The sequence below is a fragment of the Nelumbo nucifera genome, chromosome 1 (assembly GCF_055504915.1).
Source record: "Nelumbo nucifera cultivar China Antique chromosome 1, China Antique-T2T, whole genome shotgun sequence".
NCBI classification, from domain to species: domain Eukaryota; kingdom Viridiplantae; phylum Streptophyta; class Magnoliopsida; order Proteales; family Nelumbonaceae; genus Nelumbo; species Nelumbo nucifera.
This window is the reverse complement of record NC_142649.1, coordinates 134,533,990-134,544,995: the sequence shown is the minus strand read 5'-3', so window position 1 is coordinate 134,544,995 and position 11,006 is coordinate 134,533,990. Positions and strand designations below refer to the sequence as shown.

The 11,006-nt window shown below is 38.0% G+C and overlaps 1 protein-coding gene across 1 annotated transcript; it reads right to left on the bottom strand.

Moving 5' to 3' along the window:
- Positions 1–7,243: 7,243 nt before the first annotated feature.
- Positions 7,244–9,354, bottom strand: LOC104586454 (uncharacterized). The gene has a single exon (XM_010243702.3). It carries the CDS (start codon positions 8,811–8,813, stop codon positions 7,827–7,829), a length of 987 nt encoding a protein of 328 aa, XP_010242004.1. The 5' UTR covers positions 8,814–9,354; the 3' UTR covers positions 7,244–7,826.
- Between the last annotated feature and the right edge of the window lie 1,652 nt (positions 9,355–11,006).

The window sequence follows — 11,006 nt, the reverse complement described above, 5'->3', positions numbered from 1 at the left end:
TCACCTGACTATGACATAAACCACTTCATTAGCATTTATTTCATCAAAGAAATGATGGAATATGCCTGTATGTTTTATTGGATATTTTCAAAACCCTAAAATGGCTTTTTTCTTGATTTGTAGGATGATTTTACCCATTTCTCATAAATATTGTTAAAAAAAATATTTTCAATCAAGATCTCCTAACTAAATATCCAGTCCTTTTAACTGGAAACTTTAAACTAGACATTAGCCAACTACTCTTGAAAATCCAAGTGAAATACAAAGATTTCAACTAATCTAGGCCATGAAAATGGAATGATAGATGAAACTAAATATATGGTCCACTGATACATCAGCGTGTACAAGAATGTGTGACATTGATGGAGGGAAGGGAGATCCATCATATAGATAGCCGAACCATGCAAGGTGGTTGAGCAAATTTTCAAAAATTTTCTTTCTCCCTTTCGGAAATTGTATTTCCAGTTTTAGAAAAACTGCATTTTTCAATAATCGTTCTTGAAACAAGCCAAACTAGATCTGGAACCAAAATAAAGGGAGGGTTATACCTGATACAAAATCTACAAACGTAGCTCCCAAAGTAGGTGTTCACGCCCAAAGAGGGTACCAAATCCTGCCTCCACTGAAAATGGCGCAGCTTGAGATGAAGCAGGATCAGCAATGCATTCCTTCAGCAAGAACTGCAATCCTTCAACAAGGATTAAGTAAGGGAGGTGAGCACAAATTCAGATATGATTTTTCTTGCAAAAATCAGAATCAAGATCCAATCTTGATTAGTCCAAGAAAGGAAATCGAATAGGGTATATGGCGGCAAGAGCAGAAGGAAAGGGAGAACTGAAAACAGTGTGTAACCTTTTAGCAGTTCACGCTGCTCTATTTAAATAGATCTTAAAGAGCTTATCTTCTAATATGATTAGGAATTTCTTAATCCAAATCTCTATTTGGACATGGACTCTTTAAGTGGATAAGATTTATCATCTTATCCTTATCTACTAATCCAAACCCATATTTAAACCCAAATTTGTCCATATTGATTAATCATATTAATCCAGGGCCCTAGGCCCATTAAGTAAGTGGGCTCTCCTCCCCTTTTAATTGCTGGCTAGCTTGGCTCTTCTTGTATGGCGTGGGACCCTAACATTGATATTCACAAAAGCCATATGGATTCAACCTAGCCTTGTTACAAGGCTTGGCCGAATTCACTATTAAATACAGTAAACCCCTAAACCCATCAGTAAGGGCTCTTAATAGGCTCAATATTTATACTAAATGGTCATTGAGTCCAACCACCTTATGAAGGCCCAAGGACTATGGTCTTAAGTGAGATTAGCCCATCAGGTATATAAGCCCTAAATGGTCTTACACTTAACCTCTCAACCCATAATAATCAAACATTGCCCGACAAGAGAGGATCTCTCCCTCGGCTGCAAGGTACAGTGTCACACTTGCTTAGAATGGATCTCGGGAATTAAAACCTTTTGCATATATATATATGTGTGTGTGTGTGTATGTGTGTGTGTGTGTGTGTGTGTGTATGTATGTATGTATGTATGTATTGCAAAACAAATCTCAAACAAGTTTGAAATCAATTGTCGATAGTTTAGGTTACCATTAGAAAGAGTGCAGTCCCCGATCATTCATTTTGTTCAACAAAGGGGCTGATCCTGTCACTATAATCACCTACTTAGGTGAATTCTAACTGTCCTAACATACCCAGGTTTTGAGCCTCGCTAAGGATCTCATTGATTGGCATATCAAAGATAGCCCAATCCAACACCTAGTATAGTACTATAATTGAGTCTAGGGGTCAAGTGTAACTTTCCAGTTTTTCCCATCTGTCTCCAATGTCCAGGGCATAACTGAAAAATGGTCCGATTCAAAGTTTGAAGAAAACCCACATTACATGTGCTTTGGCTCTAACCCTGGCAACTGAGACAAGCTGCCCCAACCGACTTGGTAGCACATTAGTGTTAGCCTTGGTAGGATAAGCCTCCCCAGGTCTATCCAATGGCTGTGAATATTCTAAACTAACATGAGTCTCATAAGTGTCAAATTTAAGGATAATTACGTAGAAACATACCAAATATAACATGAATCAATTATGTACTTTATTCATTTATAATAAATGTCAAAAGTACATCAATATGATTGGAGATAAGGGCATATACTATCTAACAATTGATGCATGTTTTACATTTAAATTGTTATTAATTCACTTATACAATTATTTTATGTACCAAAAGAATTCTTTGAAAGTCGTAAAATTTTGTATTTTGTAATATATATTGAATGACGTTCAACCAAATCAAGTTCACAAACCAAAATTTTAGCTGCTCAATCATCTATTTGATTCATAATTAAGACATGTAGATAATATAGGGGGTGTTTGGAATTTGTAAAGTCTTATTATGTGGATTTCAGGCAAAGTTTGGTCCTTTTTTTCTATTTGGCAATGAAAGACAGTGAAAAGACTTATACCCTAAAATACTTATGGAAGCCAGAAATGGCCAAAGATCTTGAAGCTTCCTAGCTTTTGTACCTAAAATCTTTCATTTAACAACTTAATAGATCATGGTAGAATAGGATACTTACCAAATGGTCTACATCTTTAAAGACAAGACCCCCAAAACCTCATTGTGTCTTTTGGCCATCTAAACTATCCAAAGATTTTCCTAAAAGACTTGTCAAACGATAGTTAAATATAGGATTTGAAGGCGATGATCTATCTAAAACAAAATAAATAAATAAATTTGAGGGCTTTTCTTTTCTTTTAACTTTTTGTCTCTTAAAACCTGATGGAGGTAGAAAATCGGCGATCCCTGCTAGTAGTGGTGATCTAGAGCTCGAATGCAACTCTGGTGACAGATATGCAAAAAAGCAGTGTCAAAGGGCCCAAGTGGGTGTCCTGGGCAAAGAACTCCGGCGCTTAAGTCAGTAATTATCGAGTTTTTTGAGGTGATAAAAAGTATGTGAGTAGGAATTAGAGAGTAAATATGTCGGTATGTGAACGTACCTTGTGAGAGTAGAGGTTTACCCTTATATAGACCTCGAGGCTCAGTTGAGACGTGTTCGGCACGTTCGAGCTACTGATGACTATGCATCTGCTGTTTACGGGATGCACCCACATGGCACCACATGCGACTTTATCCGCTTCCCCGTGAAGCAGGGCGAGCGGGTTTATCACTGCTAGGTGTCCTTCGCGCTTGTGCACGTCTCGATCCAGCCATGTCATGCATACAGAGGAGAGAAAGAGCGTCCCATTTAGGTCAAAGGCATATTGAGGTCGGAGAGGTCCCTCAGGTCACAAACTACCCAGGTCGAGTAAAAAGGTCAGTAACACAGTATGGTTGAATCCAGACTTGTAGGCCATTCTGTCGAAGTGCTCTTAAGTGAGGTCAGAGTTCACTACTACTTCCTAAGCTGATCTATCGAGGTGCCTTTAAGCGAGATACTGTCACACGTGTTGCCAAGGTAACATAAAGTATTTCCATCACTACGTGGCAGAATATAATTGGAGAGGAGTATCGTCTCTCATCAAAACACATGGCGTTAAGATAGGATAAATATTTAAGCAAGGAGAATGCTATGTTCAGGTTAAACGAGAAAAAAAAAAACTATATATGTGAATAAAGAATTCTATTGAATAGATTTGTTTTAATTTTTTATTTACTTATTTTGTTACTGTCAATAAATTCTGCAAGAGTTAGTAGGGTCATTCTTCTAACTCGGAAAGCTAAGAGTCATGCATACTGAGAATCATCATCATCATGACTTCACTCCTTTTGATTGAGAATTCTTTTATTTCTCCGCCAACTTTTGCTTGAGAATTCAGAATAACTGAAATAGAACATAGTTTAAAGAAAGAGAGAAGACTAAAGACAATCCATCTTGGCCAAGATGGTATAATTAATGGTAATACCTCGTAGAGAAAATAAATTGAAACGAAATATTGATCAAAACCAAAATACAACAGAAGAATTAACTGAAATTAAAAGCATACTTTTAACGACCTGAGGTTTTAATACCTCCTCTTGCTATCATTTATTATTATTTACGTTAGGTAAGGTTTTAAAAACTGGTTTGGAAACAGAACTGCTTTGGCCATTGGCCATTGGTTTCCACGTCAGACTGTTTGATCTGAATGGATCAGTCCTTGACATCTTAAAATTAAAGAAAAATAAAAATAATTAAAATAAAATGGCCTGGAAACCATTATTTAGATCGAATGGTTAAGGGGTCAATGATGGTTTTAATTATAGTGGGTGACTCAAAAAATAATTCAGTTGGGCCTGGGCTCCTTCCGCCAAATTTTGACCCAAAAGATACATACATTATTGCATATGTAAGAAAAGCCAAGTTGTGTGGGTAAGTTTTAATTCGCATTAAAATGTTTATTTACCTAAGGAGAAACTGTGATGGTAAAACCTTAGGCCGACAGGCATGAGAATGTGTGTTGATGAAGTCTGAGCAGGGAGCACTTTGCAAAAAGAAAATGTCAAAAGTTAGGTCTGTAACTGTAACTCTGTATCCAATCCACCCCTGACCCCTCCACAGAGGCATGAGCCTGATACAGTCTGTCGAATTCCAACATATGACCTTTCAAGTGGGTCCCTTATATGATATAGCCACATAATTAGGAATTTCTATGGATAAAGTCCCTACGTGACCCAATTTTGTAGCCCTTTTTCTTTTACATTAGGTATCCCTTGAGATACAGGTATACTTTGTTTTATCAGATGATTTTGAGAGGGTTAGGTGGTGTTTGGGATGGATGCCAATTTCTTTGAATTAGTGCCATGTATCAGTGATTCAAAAATCGCTGATTATTTTGGTGTTTGGCTAATTTATTAAAAATCATCGGATCATTTAGAAAATGATTATTAAAATCGGGCTGAAAAGAGAGATCGGCAAATTCGATAATTGTTCTTTTCAGACCGATTCTGATAATCACTATCAGATCATAACCCATTCCTGAGAAATCGACTGACATAACAGCAATAATACCAAATACACAATTTCCTTGATTTCTGATAAATTAATCAATGATGTCAAAAATTTGAGAAATTTCATCAGAAGAATCAGCATCGGTCCCAAACATCTCCTTCGATGTGGAACAAAGAAAAGAAAAAAGATGCTTTCCATTTTTATTTTTTATATATCAAAATGGAATATAAAAGTGAATTAATTAGAAAATATTGTGAAACATTAGTAGCATATGGTCTCTCTCTCTCTCAAGTGCTTGAGTGACTTGAGAGTCACACTTAAAGAACAGAACAGGACAGGTGGTACTGTCGTACACTGATTGTTTTGCTTTTGTTCACCTCCCCGACCGATTTCAGTTGGACTAGCTCTACAGTGCGTGACTACAGTTTACAATTAGAAGGTTTGTTGTCGTTGCCTGTGTTGTTATCTCTCAGTGTAGAAAACCATGTTCGTGCCTGTTAGGCTTCTGGGAAGTAGTTCAACCATTATTGATCCTGATCTGAGTCCTTTACTCCACAGTCTCCAATTGCAACTTATTAGTGAAATCCCATTCAACTGGGTTGGATGTTCTGTGTAGTATTCCTCATTGACTCAAATGATTCAACAAATTGCCACAGCTTGAAATTTGGCTTCAGTTCCAACCACCTAACCCCATTTCCTGTCATCATTTCAGTGGAAAGCCCACATCTATAGCTAAAGCTAACTACTGTATTGAAAAATAGAAATCAGCCACATGGAGATAATTAACATGTGGTTGATCCTATCCAGACTGTCTATCATATAGAGGACACATTGGATTGGCCAAATATATAATTGCACAAACCATATGCCCTAGAATATTGTATTGCCAATTTAATTTCTTAACCATTAATACTAATTTTTTTATTTGTATTTTGGGGAAATTATAGATAAGTATCCTATAATTTGGAGTTATTCACACTTAAGGACCTCGACTTTTAAGTACCACACAACCAAGTACCTTAAACTTTCAAAAATAACACCCATGTGTGCCTACAAATATTTCAAAATCCCAAAACCATTCTTCAGGGCTAGTTTCTTTTTTTTTTTTTTTTTTTAAGTTTTACTAGACTGACCTTGCATCTAAATCCGACCCATTCTCCCAAATCAGCTCGACAAATTCATTATCAAGACTGCATAGAAAGAATTTAATATGGGCAATTTGGTAATTTTACAATTCAGTGCAATGTGGGTTTTGGATTTGAGTGTTGATTTTTGAAAGTTCAGATTGTGGCACTTAAAACTTGAGGCCCTTAAGTGTCACTATCCCTATCCCTAAAGTACAAGTACCTATCTATAATTTTCCCTTAAATTTTTAATACAAAATTTAACAGGTTATAATGGTAGGTTTATTTTGTAATTAAACATGCAAAGTGATATTGGATAATAAATTTTTTTATTCCAAAAAATGGGTGGAGAGAATTACTGTCTCCAAACTGAGTAGGGTTCCCTTTTTTTCTTTTTTACACAATCAAATCCACTCTATGAATATAAAGATAATAAGCTAGCTATAATAACAAATAAACTTAGAGCATTCATTATATGTTTTTGGAGTAATGTAACTCAGATACCACCACTAATTAATAGCGTAAAATCCATGAACATTTTCATTGTTCCAATCTGTTCAGTTTGTAATTAACCTATGTATGAATTGCTTTTTACACAAAAAAAAAGGAAAAAATGATCCACACTCGGATGAATAACCAATTATAAAAGATTGAATCAACGGTTAGAAACAAGGATTATATTGTTTGGTAAATAGTCCATTTATTGGATGGTCAGAGGCACCCAATCAATCTACTTTTATATACATAAACCAAAAAAAATTCAAACTATCTTTTGATTTAGAAGATCTAAATTGGGTCTGCAACATTTTTCCTTCAAATTGAAAAGAATGTTTAACCAATTATCTCAAAAAGAGTGGGGTCATCAATCTGACTACTTAGCTGAGTTATCGAGTCAAAAACTGACTGAATCCTATTGGGTATTGGACTGTGATGTCTAGATCACAATCGGCTGACACCCGAGTTTAAGTTGGTGAGTCTCATCTACCGATTGCAAATGCCAATCACCAGTCAAAACTGGTCGACTGGTCTTTAGCCCGATTCTGGTGCAAACAAGCAAATGAAAGGAAAGAGACCTATTAATGAAGTTACATAACAATCGACTAAAATTACAAATTAAAATTGGTTTTTTAGGCCTTAATCCAAACTGATTCATCAAAACTAACAAGAAGGAATTAGTAGAGAAAATTGATCATGAGATTCCAAACAAATTGTTGATCGAGAAATTAAATCTACAGAATACATGCATGAATCAACATCCAGCCAGCCCAGCTGTTGAAGGCCCTGTAGCCCTCCTTTCTGACTCCTCTCCATCTCATCTAAATCTCAAAGCTGAAAAAAAAAAAAACACTCTGCTTTACATTTGTATTATACTGTTCATAGCATTCTATGATCTCATCATGTCGAAGAAAGAAGACAACACAAATACACGCATAAATCCAGAACGAGAGAAAAGAGAGGCAGAGAAAGACAGACGGTTGGACTGGCCTGAAGCCTGAACTAAAAAACGACAGCTTCAAACAGTCGTTGTCTCAGTAAGAAGAGTTACAGAGAGAGACACCATTGCAGATCTTCTCTTCTCCATTGCAAGCACCCCAACATATGTGACAGTTTAGAATGTAAAATATTATTATATAAAACTAAGAAAAAAAAGGGTGAAAATGGTAAAAAAAAAAGCGTCAACCTCTCCACACACTCACATACACTCAGAGAGAGAGGATGCTGCGTAAGCAACTGACGAGAAAGACGATTCCTCTTTCATCATTGTAGGCTATCATCCCAAGGCTGCTTCACATCAGTAGTGATTAGTGACGTGAGATCGTCCCAGCTCCAGTAGCTCGTCGAATCCATGAAACCACTTGTGGTGGGCGTTTGCCAAAGCGGTGTCGTGGGCATTGTGGTGGTGTTGGTGGTGGTGATGGTTGTGGTGGTGATGGTGGAGTCCTCGGCGGTTTCGGCTTCTCCGGTGTAACTATTGTACACATCTGATGGTTGAAAGCCACAGGTGAAAGAGGACATTGAAGTGGGGTTGTCGACGAAGGAGCTTAAGCTTGTAAAGGGGAAGATGGGGTTAGGAGGCAAAGATAACGGCGAACCCAGTAAGCTGTCACTGCTGATGTTGATGATTTCGCCGTCGTCGTTGCTACTGACCTTGTTAGTATAATCCTGCTGCGGAGACAGAGGCAGCGATGACGAGGTTGGTGGATGAAGAAGCGACTGGTAGAGGATATCAGATATACTTCTGGAATCACCAAATGGAAGAGGAAGATGTTGTTGCTGCTGCAACTGCAACTGCTGTTGAGCTTGAATTGCCATGTTGTTTGTAGTATTACGACTTACACGGCCACTGGTGGAGGTGGTAGGATTCGCAGCTTTACCGGCGGCGGTGGTTGTTGTTGTGGTGGTAGTATTATGGGTGGTCTTGAGCCGCTTATTCTTACGCCCACCACCAACTGGAACATTGCGTAGTGTGCCTCCTTTGGTCCAGTGCCTCCTACAAGCCTTACAGAAATGGCGTGGCTGCGACCGATTATAATTGTTATAGTAACAGAACTTGGTGTTTGTTGAATCACACCTCGGACACTTCAGCGGTGTCGACTGTTGTTGCTGTTGCTCTTGCTGCTGCTCTTGCCTCACCTGAGGCGACTGAGGAGGCTTCGAAAGATCCAAAGCTCCGGGCTGCAACAAGCCATGGCCCCAGTCCAGCACCAACCCATCAACAGACACTTGCTTCGAACTCAAACCCATGACTTAGAAATTAAAGAAGACCAAATTAATTGAAATCCAAGGGACAATCGATCGAGTACTCTTCTTCTTCTTCTTTCCTGTTTGATCTAAAACCAATCAACTATTACCAAAACAATAAACACTAAAACTAACCCTTGGATCGAGGAGCGAGAAGAGAAATGAGTGTGAAGAAGAGAAGGCAGATGAGATTCTTGCGTTTAAGCCAAACGGAGGAGACCCAACAACACTGCACGACACAAATGGATGATGGAGCAAAACAGTTGGAAATCTGATGAGAAGCGAGCATGTCGAAAATGTCTAAATCCTAATCTATCTGTAAAGGGGTGAGAAGCAACTCAAACAAGATGAGCCCAATCCCACTCTTATGGTCTGTTAGATTTGTGAATGATTTGAATATTTGTGTGTGTGGGGACTATCAACTATGGCGTGATTCGACAGGAAACCCTGCTTACAGACATGAATTGGTCTCCCCTCTCTATCTCTCTCTATCTCTCTATATAGATATATAGTAAATAGTAATAGCAGCCTATCACTGATTATAGAATAATAGAGGCTCTAGTTTATCTGGCCACACCTGACCAGACCACCAGAGTTACTTAGTCCTTAAGGTGAAGGTGGAGAAAATGGGGTAAGTCTATCAGAATTTGACACGTGGATTCATGTTCCCACACCGCCCCTAGTGCCTCCCTTTCCTTCTTGTTTCCCCATAAACTACCATCGTTTAGATTTTTAATTAATTATGGCTACGTTTGGATAAGTTTTTGCTTTTGAGCCCAAAGCAGAAAGCTTAAAATTGGGGTTTTGTAATGGGTTTTTTGGGTTTCTAGATAATGAGTGAGAAAGTGTTTTTTTAGCGTTGGTGAGAACTGCTTTCAAAAAACATAATGATCTAAAGAAAAAACGGTTTGAAACCTGAGAGAACAAAGCCTAATTGGGGCTTTAAAAGCACAAATCCTGAAGCTTATACAAACGCAACCTAAATCAACTGAGCTGAGCTTATTTATGAAAGCTGAAAGGATGGGACGATGTACGCTTGCTACGGTCCACAGTTGCATTCGGTATACTCATCAGCATTTTGTTAGTGGGTTACAACACAACGAGACAAGGAGAGAGAGGCTGAGAGAGCAGACAGAGACTCAGAGAGAGAGAGAGAGAGGGAGGTCGGTGGGAAGCGATGGCTAGTGGGTAAGTGGTCTGGTGTGTCCACAGTGGGTGGGACCCTAGATAGAGGGGTGATGAGAGTAAACAGTTGTCAACACGTGATCTGAGGCTCTGGTATGGATGTGTACTATTTTTTTTAAACTCTCACTAGTGGCTGTGATCATACTTAACACGTGATAACAGGTTAAAAAGTGAAGGTTACACACGTGTGTGATTGCAATGAAAATGTGGACCACCTGAGACTGAGAGGGAGCAGTATAATTAAGTGTCTGTTTGGGAGGGTTTTCACTTTTCACGCATTGGTTTTCTAGTGTTACATGACCTGAGAAACCAAGAAAGCTGTGAAGTTATATTTGGTAAAAAACCAAAAAAAAAAAAATTCGACATTTCCATTTCTAAAGCGACTCAGTCAATGCAATTCAACCGAAGCCCCCTCCCAAACGGGCTCTAATGTTCATTAGGTGGGAATGTAGAATATTGACTGTAGCAATGGCAGCCTGGCCACAGGCCCAGGCCCACAGGCCACGGCCCTTCTCACCGGTATTGATTAGGCTTCTGACCGTCTAATTTGACAATGTTCTCTTTTGACAATTTAAATATATATTATATAATCCTTCCCTAATATCTACCCTTCACACAGATGGTTAGCCTGATTAAATTAGCTTCTTTGAAACTACTTCTGAACTTACATTTGCACCATGTTTTTCAATTTCCCAATCAACATTTTGGTAGAAACCATGAAAGTTCAAAGAATTGATTAGGGTTCATTTTATTTTGATTACATTGTTTTTGCAATAGAATTTCTAGGCAAAAACTAAGTTTTTCTTTGTATACAGTGAAATATATTAAATGTACATGTCATGCCCATATACTTGGACAAAGCTAATTTGTTTAGTTGAGTATGCTCAATTTCTCATATTCGTAATACAAGTAAAAATTATACACTTTGTATTGCTGGCTAGTTTTTTAAAGATTCATTTTGACAAAGTTTCAGCCATTGGGTTTTTGAAACCATCTTTCAGGGAAAAAATG

Bases quoted from the DNA above. Each gene is read 5' to 3' on its own strand.
- LOC104586454 (XM_010243702.3), bottom strand. From the start codon at position 8,813: ATGGGTTTGAGTTCGAAGCAAGTGTCTGTTGATGGGTTGGTGCTGGAC.